This window comes from Doryrhamphus excisus, chromosome 11 (assembly GCF_030265055.1).
Source record: "Doryrhamphus excisus isolate RoL2022-K1 chromosome 11, RoL_Dexc_1.0, whole genome shotgun sequence".
Lineage (NCBI taxonomy): Eukaryota > Metazoa > Chordata > Actinopteri > Syngnathiformes > Syngnathidae > Doryrhamphus > Doryrhamphus excisus.
In genome coordinates, this window is record NC_080476.1 from 5933108 (window position 1) to 5945468 (window position 12361).

Consider the following 12361-nt stretch of genomic DNA (forward strand, 5'->3'; position numbering starts at 1 on the left):
TGGAAACTCCACACAGAGATGCCCGAGGGGGGAATCGACCCAGGCCTCCTAGCTGTGAGGCCTGCGTGCTCTAATCGGGACAGAAAAGTTGAAATAATCACAATGTCTGATAATATCGATATTATCAGCAAGATATCGGTTCATATCAGCATCAGTTGACTTTCTATCAGCACACACAATTTTGCCTTGTTCCATTTGTTATTTACTTCGCCAATGAAATATCGCAGTGAGTGTTGACTATGGATGAAGGCTTTGCATCTAGATGTGAATTTTTTTTTTTCCCAAATGGGAAAACTTGGTTGGGGCATATGTTTAAGGTGTGCAAGTTTGTTTTGTTGCCTTTTATGTTGCTACAACTTTTGAATAAATTTGGAATACTGCTTTGTTTGTGTTGATGGGCTCACCTTGCTCATTATTAATCTTTCTACACAGGATTGGTGGCATTTGGCTTTGCAATCATCTGGTTCCCTCATGTTACCATGCATTGCTCCTCACTCTTTTGCAGTGTACATGTTAGAGGCCCCCCCACAGAAACACATGTTTTTGTTGTTTTATTGCGCAGCACAAGATAGCACATGGTGGTGTAGGCTGGCGCACCATTGTGCGCAGCCAATTTGGTAATTTTGTAGACTGGGCTGTGCACCAGGGGGAGGTGTCCACATTTTCAGCTTGGCGCAGTGATAATGTTGTGACAAAACAGTGCGGCAAAGGTGCGCTGAAAGCTCGCTAGCTCTAACGTGGTCTATTCTTGGCGCAGGCGAAGCGCACCGTGCGCAGTGGTATATGTGTAGAAATTATTATCACTATACCAGGTCAGGGACATTTCAGCAACAGCAGCAACTACTATTTAATGCAAGCTTCTGAACCAGCATGTACATTTTTGTATTAATTGTCCCTTCATATCTGATGTCAGATCAAAGACATCGAGCATAATGGGAACTCAACCTGACAGGTTGGGTTTAAAAGTAAAGTTAATAGTGTTTGATAATAGCTTATTCAGTGATATAAGAATCCCTCTAAGGTGCATATGGGCATGCAGTCGTGCAGCCACCAGCGAGACGTTTTCCCTGACAAATTCAAGTTTAAAATGGCAAAAGTTGGTGCTCATATTGCAGTCTCATTAAACGCCTGCATGTGGGTGAGATGGAGTGGGGGTTGGGGTACAGGCGGCGCTCCCTCCTGCTGACAGAAAGCTAACCAGGTCAGTGCTTTCATTTGAGTTTCAGTGCCAGCTTATGGAGAACCACTGGGGATACAATTACCCGGTAGTAATTGCAGGGGAATTATCAGTGAGGTTGTTGCATTCGTGCATTCCTTTACCGTCACACGTTACAGTGCCATTGTTACTTCATCACCAGCTTGTTATGTAATTGGACTTTTCAAAGCCCTGTAGACATTTCTGGCAAGTTGCAAACAAGGGCTGAAGCAAATGAAATGCACGAGTGCTGACTAATATGGTCATTGAAATGCTGCAAGTAACATAATAGTATATAAGATGGATATGCACTCATACAGAGGCTCCAGCATTTTTGCTATGTAGTAATGAAGAGAAGAGAGAATGAGACGTGTTGTGTATAAACTGTGTGAGTATGGAAAGAATGGAAAGTAACTACATTTTCCTGGTGAAAGATGTGAAGGAGTTTGTGATCATGACAACAACCTTTTTCTTTCTACCCTGTCACCAGGTACTTTTCACTCTCTGGAATGTTTTTCAACCCTTCAAGTGTTCTTTGGCGGAGGCCAAGGAGGTGCTGAGAGGGCTTGAGGCTTGTGACAGAGTAAAGATTGGTTAAATTAGTCCACCTTCTGCTCAGACGCTTCTTTTATTCCTTGGGCAGGCACCTCGCTCTCTGTTGACTCACTTAAATTGGCCTCTCCCTGCACGGACAGTCTATATGTGTCCATCTGGAATGCGACAAGAAAGGTCTAAACTCCTGCTATTGAGAATGCAGGTGCTATTCAGTATGGAGACCTGTTAGTGCGCTAAAGAGGACCCACCGCAAATACGTACTAATGAGGACATCTGCTGGATAAAACATGAAGTGGGCACATTTGGCTTGGGTCTTTTGCAAATGCAGTATATTGTTAAAGTCACTGGATAAAACACATGGACATCTCACATGTCATCTAATCTAAGATAAGATGAGATACATAAAATAAAATCATGAAAAATTACCCAACATTATTAATCGATGAATGGGTATTTGGAGATGATAAGGAAACAATAATGTGGCAATTTCAGAATTTCCATTTGTTTGTTTACATACAGGCTGCACGGTGGTTGAGTGGTTAGCGTGTGAATGGTTGTTTGTCTATATGTGCCCTGTGATTGGCTGGCACATACAGGGTGTACCCCGCCTCTCGCCCGAAGACAGCTCGGATAGACTCCACCCCCCAGTAGCAGTAGCAAATTAATGAATGTTCAAATACATTTAATCTTCACAACATGCATATCCTATATAAATATAAATATAAATATAAATATAAATATAAATATAAATATAAATATAAATATAAATATAAATATAAATATAAATATAAATATAAATATAAATATAAATATAAATATAAATATAAATATAAATATAAATATAAATATAAATATAAATATAAATATAAATATAAATATAAATATAAACTTACTTTTATATGTGTATTAAAAAATACTAACTTTCAAAGTGACATCAAATAAATTGATTGATTAATATTTATGGCATTCATCATTTAGCAATTTTGCAAAAGTGAAGTACTACTATTCATAATAATACAATAAAATTCTTCATGACATCAAATAAATAGATTAATTAATATATCATAATTTTAGTATTCACACATCTTCCCTGTATAAAATAATAATGTAAAAAAAATTCAAAATGACAACAAAGGAATACATTAATTATTTTTTTATAATTTTACACTTCCATTATATGGTTTTTATATTTACAATTAAATAATAATAATAATAACGTAATATAATATAATTTTAAATGCTCCAGTACTGCACACACTGGTGTATGAATTATTATTAGTATTAAATGACAAAATAAAAAGCTCAGATAATAATTAGTAGGTTTCATATTTCTTCCCATATGTGTTTTCTTTTTTCTAATAATAACTGTTGCACAAGTAATTCCAGGAAGAAAATATTGAACTGTGACCACAAACATTCCTGATAATCCTGGTTTTGATCTTGGTGTTGGATGTAATCCCCACCAAAGATCATAAACCCTAAGGTATATACAGACAGTACCAGTCAAAATTTCAAGATACACCTTTATAATCAAACGGGTGAGATAAATAAGATAAAATACAACACAATCACAACAGGAGAACCCCATGCAGACAGGAGAACAACAGGATCCTATTGTACAGTAGTAAAGTGTACAGGTCACTTTTACAGTCATGACTACGCTGCTGGACAGCACAACACAACACTTTCTTCTGTCATTTCCAGCCAGAAAATATAATACTTCGATACTACTACTGCTGCTACGAATCCTATTACTAATAACAATACATTATTTTCCGCATGTGTGTGTTTTTGTGGTAATATTATGAAATATAAACTAATAATTGCTATTGCATAAGTAATTCAAGGAAAAAATATTGTACAGAACCACACACACAGTACAAGTACCTTACTGCACAACGGTAGGAAGGATGCTACATACTGTAAATACGTAGTAATGGAAGAAAATCTCTATTAGCATTTCACCTCAAGGTGACTGCTGTACATGTCTTTTGTAGCCAAAGGTGAAATAGTACTTAAAGGCATGTCTGAAAGCGTTATCTCTGAAGCCGTATATGAGCGGGCTCAAACATTTGGGGATGATGAGGAGGCCTAAAAAAAGAGTGTATTGAAAATGAAGAGCCATGTCAGCTTTTATGTACAACAGACTGCCAGAGCTGATCATGTTGTAGAGCGTGGAGGTGAGACACAGGCATAGCTGAAACATATGCAGCATCACCGTCTTCCGGGCCTTGCTGGCATTCGGAACGTTTGTGGACGCCGACCTGACGGCACAAATGATAGCGATATACGTATAGAAGATAATTATACTCACTACCACAAAGTAAAGTATGGTAAAGATGGTGTCTATTGTATTATATATCTTCAGTCGCCACACATTCTCTCTACTGCAGTACTGGGACACGGTGAAGCTGGTGTTCTCCAGCCTGACAAAGAGCAAGAACTGGATGAACGAGTCCAAGGAGGCCATGGACCACATGACTACGATGGCGATGCGCGTCGTCCTGATGGTGACAATGTTTGTGTGCCTGAGCGGAAAGCAGATGGCCACGTAGCGCTCCAGCGACATCACGGCCAAGTTGAGAGGGGAAAGTTTCACAGTGATGGCCGCCAGCTGTACGACCAGCATGCAAACGTAGCTGATCATGCTGACCATGGTGACGGCAAAGATGTACAGCAACATGGTGGACAGCAGCTGCAGGGAGTCGCTGATGAGCAAGTGTCCAAAGAGGATGTAGCGAGGGGACTCCAGCATGTGAGGCTTTCTCAGCAGCGTCACCAGCATGACCCCGTTGATGTACAGGAACAGAAGACATGGCAGCATGGACAGCAGAACCTTCACTGGTGACATCCGGAACGTCACATGGCTTACTCCAGACGATGAGTTCATGACCACAGCATCCCTCGTCATGAATTCAAATGAAACAACAACGTTATTCTTATTGATCAATCTTATGTTGCGCTAATGTATAAGTCCATGAGGTTGAATGAAGATTAGGTGTCTTCTCATGGCTTTTCACCCTTTGTGTGGCAGCAACATCATCTATGTCATTCTAATCAACAACCAATCAAAACTCAGCTCCGCCTGCATGCTCTTGGGGCATCAAAGTTGGATGCTAATAAGATATATACAAAGTGGGAATGGGTGGAAGGATCATACATCTTCATGGAATTTTAAAAACAAGATGTAAATATATTTTTGATTTTCTCTAAACCAATAGGCTCAAAATTATACATACATGCACTACATATTACATGCTACACGATGACATACAGTGGTATGAAAAAGTTTGGGCACTCCTGATAATTTTCAAGATTTTCCTTTATTTATCAAATGAATAAACTTTGCTTTGGTTCCGATTTTCTACAAGAAAGCTCTGATAAAACATTCCACTGTTCTCAAATATCTTAATTTTTATTTTTCTACACAAAATAAGATGACAAATAAATAAAGAAAATTAATCAATCAGTAAAGAAAATCAATCAATCAGTAATCAATAAATATAATAATAATAATAAAACGGCAAATAATAAAAACTTAAGAAACCACATATAGTTGGTGGGTATACAATTTTTTTTTCAGATTAAAATTAACAAAGCATTATTAGAGCCCTGTAGACATGACAAAACACGACTATAGTCACATTTATACTCTTTTTATTTACAACATATTGCGCAACTGCAGGGTCTTGAGACACATGCTAACTCGCAAACTAGAGAGCTAGCGACCTAAACGGTAGCCTTCAAGTTATTTCCTTTAAACTTAAATAGCCAAAAACATACCACTTCCACGCGGATAGGGAGGATAACTATTAACAGTTATTTAACCTTTAACATGAACATTAATCAAACGTCATAATTTTTTCTGGGTACATGATACCATACAGTATCCATATCAAACTTGCGCAGGCCGCACTAACATTAAACTTTCATATCAAGGCGGGGGCCTCAAACTAGTGTCCTGCGGGCCACATTTGGCCCGCGGGCTGCGTGTTTGAGACCCCTGACAAAGACCAACATAGTGATAGTGTGCAATAATTATTTAAACAAAAGTTATTAATAATTGGAAATTAACGAACACGTACACGGAGGTGATATTTAACAGAGTGGTCCTTCAGATGTCGGGTTTGATTCTACGCTTGGACATTTCTGTGTGTAGTTTGCATGTTCTCCTCGTATGTGGGTTTTCTGTGTTTGTTAATTATGTTAATTGGTGACTCCAAATTGTCCATAGGTATGAATGTGAATGTGAATGGTTGTTTGTCTATATGTGCCCTGTGATTGGCTGGCGACCAGTCCAGAGTGTACCCCGCCTCTCGCCCGAAGACAGCTGGGATAGGCTCCGGCATACCCCGGTGACCCTCGTGAGGATAAGCGGTATAGAAAATGGATGGATGGTCCTTCAGACCTCTATTAGGTGGTGGAGAATTTCATCTTCAGTGTCTTGGGTGTAAAACTTGTAATCCAACGATTCCCAGTGTCCCCAATGTCACTTGTGTTACTGTTTTTCATGGGAGTCAAACATCTGCCATAGAATTAATGTCCAAGCAGAAGCTATAGCAATTCTACATTTGATTAAACGTACTTAAGATTTGTCAGATCAAAATGCAAATGCTGGATACGACTTTAGTTCTCTTACATTTTTATGCTTGAAAATGCTTGATAATTATATAATAATAATCTTTTTTGTAAACTAATAATAGGCTGTATTCAACCATTATAATGACAACCAGCAAAATTTATTAATTCACTCAATTTCAGACCCGAGCACGGGAATATTTTCATAAAGCACTGAAAACCTGTTTATGACTTTCTAAATAGGGATTTTAACATTATTATAGGCCTGTAGACATGAAATAACACCCCAGTAGTCACTTTTACACTCCTATTATTCTTTGTTTACGTCTCATTGTACAGGCGACAGGATCTAGCATAACAGATGGCCACCGCTAGCATAGCAAGCTACCGAGCTAACTAGTTAGCACCTCCAATTTACTTATTCTAAACATAAGAAAGTGTTTCAAACAGAGTGGGGTAGAAGGACAAAGAAGTCACAAACTTACCATTTCCATACAGAAAGAGAAGATAACTTTTTTTTTCCACTCGACCTCAGCCATGGTATGTCAACTCGGTGCTGCTGGCTTGGTAGCAAGTCTCCATACAGTGTGAATGCTAATGTTGTGAGGGTGCTGGAGCCTATCCCAGCTGTCTTCAGGCAAAAGGCGGGGTACACCCTGGACTGGTCGCTAGCCAATAGCAGGACACATATAGACAAACAACCATTCAAAGTGCATCTCTGATTAAATGAATGCGATTAACTATGGACTATGGACGTGCAATGCAATTAAATATTTTATTTTATTTATTTATTTATTTATTTATTTATTTGCAATTAAATATTTTAATTGACTGACAGCCCGACTTTGAGTATTTTTTACTAACAATGTGCTATAGTCAAACACAAGGCAGCAGTCATTTATTAATCCTTTTAGGAAAAAACGTAATATAATGATAGTGATATTCCAACTCTGATATAGTGAGGGGCGACTGTATTTTTGAAAAAACAGGATATAGTAAAGTCACCAAATTCTAAGCGCCAAGCGCCAAGGGACGACTGTGGTGCCATTATTTTAACTCCTATTTGCTTCTCGATTTTTCAACACATTCCTTTATTTTCACCCAGAAAATGAATAACATGTAAATGACAAACGTGAGCCAACAAAATACTGTTTGATAATCGAGACAGTGAAAGAGAAAAAAATTTCCCAAAATATTTCATCATCAGTAGTTGGATTGGTCACCACAGAGGACTAACTGCTACCCTGAGATAAAAGGAATTGGATAGAAAGTTTAGGAACAACCCAGGAACTACTGTTGTGGGGGAAAAAAACTATCCTAAAAAGAAAGAATGCCTGAAATAAAGACTAAGAACTTTTCCAAAAGGATCAGGTAACGTATAGAATGTATAGCAGCCTGCAGACCATAGATATTCCACAAATCAGGTCTTTTGGACCGTACATTAGCGCAATTATTTCCTGAACAGTAAGCTGAGGAACGTAATCCCCACCTAGATCATAAACCCTATTAAGAATTCATATGATGGCACCTTGTATAAAGTCATGCATGCAGGCCAGTTTTCCCGGAGCTTTGAAGTCGGCAGGATGGGCGTCAAACAGGGATGTCTTCTCTCAGCATTCCTCTTTCTTCTTGAAATTGACCTGGCCATGAGGGAAACAACTGACGGGAAGAGGAATATTGGGGATGATATAGTTCACATACACAAACATAAATGCAAGAGAAGATGGATAGACAAATTAGCATTAAGGAATAAGGCTTGGTCTCACTCCCAATACAGGCAGTGTTGGATGGATGGATGGATGGATGGATACTTAAGAGTTGTCATATCAAAATGTGATTGCTGCATCTACATTCTGGTTCCACACTCTAAGCAGTTGGACAGTCACTTCAAACTGATGATTAGAAATATCGTGCAACAGTTCATTCATTCATTCATTCATTTTCTACCGCTTATCGTCACGAGGGTCACGGGGGTGCTGGAGCCTATCCCAGCTGACTTCAGTCGACAGGCAAGGTACACCCTGGACTGTTCGCCAGCCAATCACAGGGCACATATAGACAAACAACCATTCACACTCACATTCATACCTATGGACAATTTGGAGTCACCAATTAACCTAGCATGTTTTTGGAATGTGGGAGGAAACCGGAGTACCCGGAGAAAACCCACGCATGCATGGGAAGAACATGCAAACTCGAGGGTGGAATCGAACTCAGGTCCCCAAGCTGCACGCCGACCACTCGTCCACCGTGCAGCCCGTGCAACAGTTATGTATTCATATTAGTGACAAAACAAAACAGCCACTATCGGAACAATTTAATATTATTATATATATTAAAAACATCTAAATTAGGGACTGTAAACATGACTAAACTTTGTTTTTGAATGTATTTTTGTCCATTGTGATCGGAATATTGCCTTTTGTTGTTGATTCAGATTTCCTTAATGCAAACATGTTTACATCCATAATTAATGATGCAAGAAGGTACCAAGGGATCCTGGAGAATACTGCAAAACATTGTGTTCCCTCAGTTAGGTGTCATTTCAAGATAAAATCTTTAACTTTAAATAACAAAATTGTGATAGTTCTGTTTTTTTTGGTACTACTATAGTTAATAAAAAACATAAAACATAAAAACATTCTGTGTTCTGACCACTCATATTAGAATTACACAAAGGATGATAATATACTGGAGGTAAATATGGTATTACACAAGCAGAAGTAGAAAAAGTGGTCAGAACATTAGCATCAATTATTGTATTTATTTAAAAAAACATACATTATTACAGTGTTTATTAAGAAAAATGCAGTTTGAGTTGGTTAAAATCAGCAAATAACAGTTTCTTTCTCCAACTTTAAGGAGAAATTAGTGAATTAGCAGACAAATAAACATAACACAATCATTTGTGAATGTTGCTTTTATAGCCAAAGGTGAAATAGTACTTAAAAGCATGTCTGAAGGTCTTATCCCTGAGCCCGTATATGAGCGGGCTCAAACATTTGGGGACGATGAGGAGGCCTAAAAAGAGAGCGTACTTAAAATGAAGACTAGGATTTAAGTTCAAGGGACTACCTGATTTGATCATGTTGAAGAGCGTGGAGGTGAGACACAGGCATAGCTGAAACATATGCAGCATCACCGTCTTCCGGGCCTTGCTGGCATTCGGAACGTTTGTGGACGCCGACCTGATGGCACAAATGATAGCGATATACGTATAGAAGATAATTATACTCACTACCACAAAGTAAAGTATGGTAAAGATGGTGTCTATTGTATTATATATCTTCAGTCGCCACACATTCTCTCTACTGCAGTACTGGGACACGGTGAAGCTGGTGTTCTCCAGCCTGACAAAGAGCAAGAACTGGATGAACGAGTCCAAGGAGGCCATGGACCACATGACTACGATGGCGATGCGCGTCGTCCTGATGGTGACAATGTTTGCGTGCCTGAGCGGAAAGCAGATGGCCACGTAGCGCTCCAGCGACATCACGGCCAAGTTGAGAGGGGAAAGTTTCAAAGTGATGGCCGCCAGCTGTATGACCATCTTACACAAATAACTGACAATGGTGACGGTGGTGACGGCAAAGATGTACAGCAACATGGTGGACAGCAGCTGCAGGGAGTCGCTGATGAGCAAGTGTCCAAAGAGGATGTAGCGAGGGGACTCCAGCATGTGAGGCTTTCTCAGCAGCGTCACCAGCATGACCCCGTTGATGTGCAGGAACAGAAGACATGGCAGCATGGACAGCAGCACCTTCACGTGTTCATGCAGCATCCATGTAGGGTTTACTTCAGACGACACATTCATGACCGCAGCATCTGCAAAAACATCAGTGTTATACTGTCCATACTGATCCACCTTAAATCACACCAATGACCAACAACAACACGTACTGTAGATACCTACACGGGACTGATGTTGTCCACTCATGAACAATGAAGCTTTGGCATCTTCTCATGTCCTTTCTTCATTTCTGTGGCAGCATCCTCATTGATGTCATTGTAACCAACAACCAATCAAAACCCAGCACTGCTTACGACACCTTTTGGGGAGTGAAAGTTGGAGATGCTAATGAGATATACCGCACAAACAATATGGCTGTTTACTACTAGGATTTGTTGGAAAACATTTACATTAAAAATCCATTTGGGATCCCATACCCAATGTTCTTATAATGTTCTTATAATATAATAATCACCAGGAAGAACAATCTATTATTCATTCATTCATTTTCTACTGCTTATACCCTGGACTGGTCACCAGCCAATCACAGGGCACATATAGACAAACAACCATTCACACTCACATTCATACCTGTGGACAATTTGGAGTCGCCAGTTAACCTAGCATGATTTTGGAATGTGGGAGGAAACCGGAGTACCCGGAGAAAACCCACGCATGCACGGGGAGAACATGCAAATTCCACACAGAGATGAGGGTGGAATTGAACCCTGGTCTCCTAGCTGTGAGGTCTGCGTGCTAACCACACAACCGCCGTGCCGCCAACAATCTGTTAAAATGTTTAAATTTAGATTGGTAGTTTCGAGGCGGACGAGTGGTTTGCGCGTAAGCTAGAGCTGGAGTTTGATTCCACCCTCGGTCATACGTGGGTTTTCTCCTGGTACTCCGGTTTGCTCCCACATTCCAAAAACATGTTAGGTTAATTGGTGACTCCAAATTGTCCATAGGTATGAATGTGAGTGTGAATGGTTGTTTGTCTATATGTGCCCTGTGATTGGCTGGCATCCAGTCCAGGGTGTACCCTGCCTCTCACCTGAAGACAGCTGGGATAGGCTCCAGCACCCCTGCCACCCTTGTGAGGGTGGATGGTGTGGAAGTGTAGAATGGTAGAAAATGAATGGATGAATGAATGAATGAATGAATGGATGGATGGATGGATGAATGAATGAATGGTAGTTTCAATGCCACTTTTCAGGCCCAGTTCCCCACTTCCCCTCTGGCCTGTCCAAGCTCCATGCACCATTTCTGGGCTACATGAGGACCCTGCTAAACTTCTTCACCTTCCATGCAGTCTCCTTGGGCGTGTGTAATGGAGCTTCACACACCGTTGTCGCTTGGACTCCCAACACTATTTCACCCTTTGTTCCTTGATAAACTTCCCTAGCTTTCATGGAGCCTCACTGGGTGTGCACCAGGTAGAACACCTCACCGTTCTGGCTGAGCTCCATGCACCGTTTGATGTGAAAAAGGGAACCGTAACATCACCTTAATTTCGATAAAAAAACACATTTGACTCAGTCTTTCAAGAGAACTTATATCAACTTACAGAGGATGAGATGTTTTCTTTAAGAAGACTTTGGATGTGAGAGTACATTGGTCATGGCTTTCTCTCAGGACGTCCAGGTGAGTGAGAGAGCACTCCATGAACCCGATGTCTTCCACCGTTGTTCACATAGCTGCGTTGGCTGCTGTTTTGACTGATGAGCCTTGAAAATTCACTATACTCCCTCAAGTGCTCTTCAAATACTATATTAAATTTAAGCTCTTTCTTTAACATCTCTAGTCTGTGCGTTCTAAAGATATAAAAACAGATAAAAAGAGAGAGAGCTCCATCTATATACCGTTATCGAAACACGACCCAAAACCAACAAGATTTTAAATACATTCATAATAACACATAATACTTACAGTATCTTGGACATTTTAAGCAGTAAAATATTGGCTGTTTTTTTTTTGGGGGGGGGGGGTATCAATGTGACTAAACCCGAAGACGAGAAATATATAAATAGCATTAGCAGTGGGCTAGCTAGTCACCGGGAAAGATTTTCAACACAACGGCAAAACATAAATATGTTATAGCGATATAATTCATCTTATTATGTATGTACAGTATAATTTAATTATGCATTCAAGAACCAACAAACAAAGCAGCTCGCAGTAAAAACTCAAAAATGTTTAACTGTATATTCTTTTCTGAATAAAACAATGCCCCGTATGATTGACAGCCCCCAGTAAAAACGAATGATTGGTGGCAGACGAATCCATGGATTTGGATTGCTATTGTA

The 12361-nt window shown here is 39.7% G+C and overlaps 1 protein-coding gene across 1 annotated transcript; it reads right to left on the reverse strand.

The window, feature by feature from the left end:
• Positions 1-3716: 3716 nt before the first annotated feature.
• On the reverse strand, positions 3717-9878 carry LOC131138292 (odorant receptor 131-2-like). Its single transcript, XM_058087104.1, has 2 exons — positions 9248-9878; positions 3717-4591 (listed from the first exon to the last, which is right to left on the reverse strand). The coding sequence occupies exons 1-2, from the start codon at positions 9876-9878 to the stop codon at positions 3717-3719; spliced, it is 1506 nt and encodes a 501-aa protein (XP_057943087.1).
• Positions 9879-12361: the final 2483 nt, after the last annotated feature.

Excerpts from the sequence above, each read along its gene's own strand:
- LOC131138292 (XM_058087104.1), bottom strand. The coding sequence starts at position 9,878 with ATGGTCATACAGCTGGCGGCCATCACTTTGAAACTTTCCCCTCTCAAC. Across the intron at positions 4,592-9,247 it reads TTTCACCTTTGGCTATAAAA|TGAAGGTTCTGCTGTCCATG; the intron begins GCAACATTCACA and ends GGATGTCACCAG.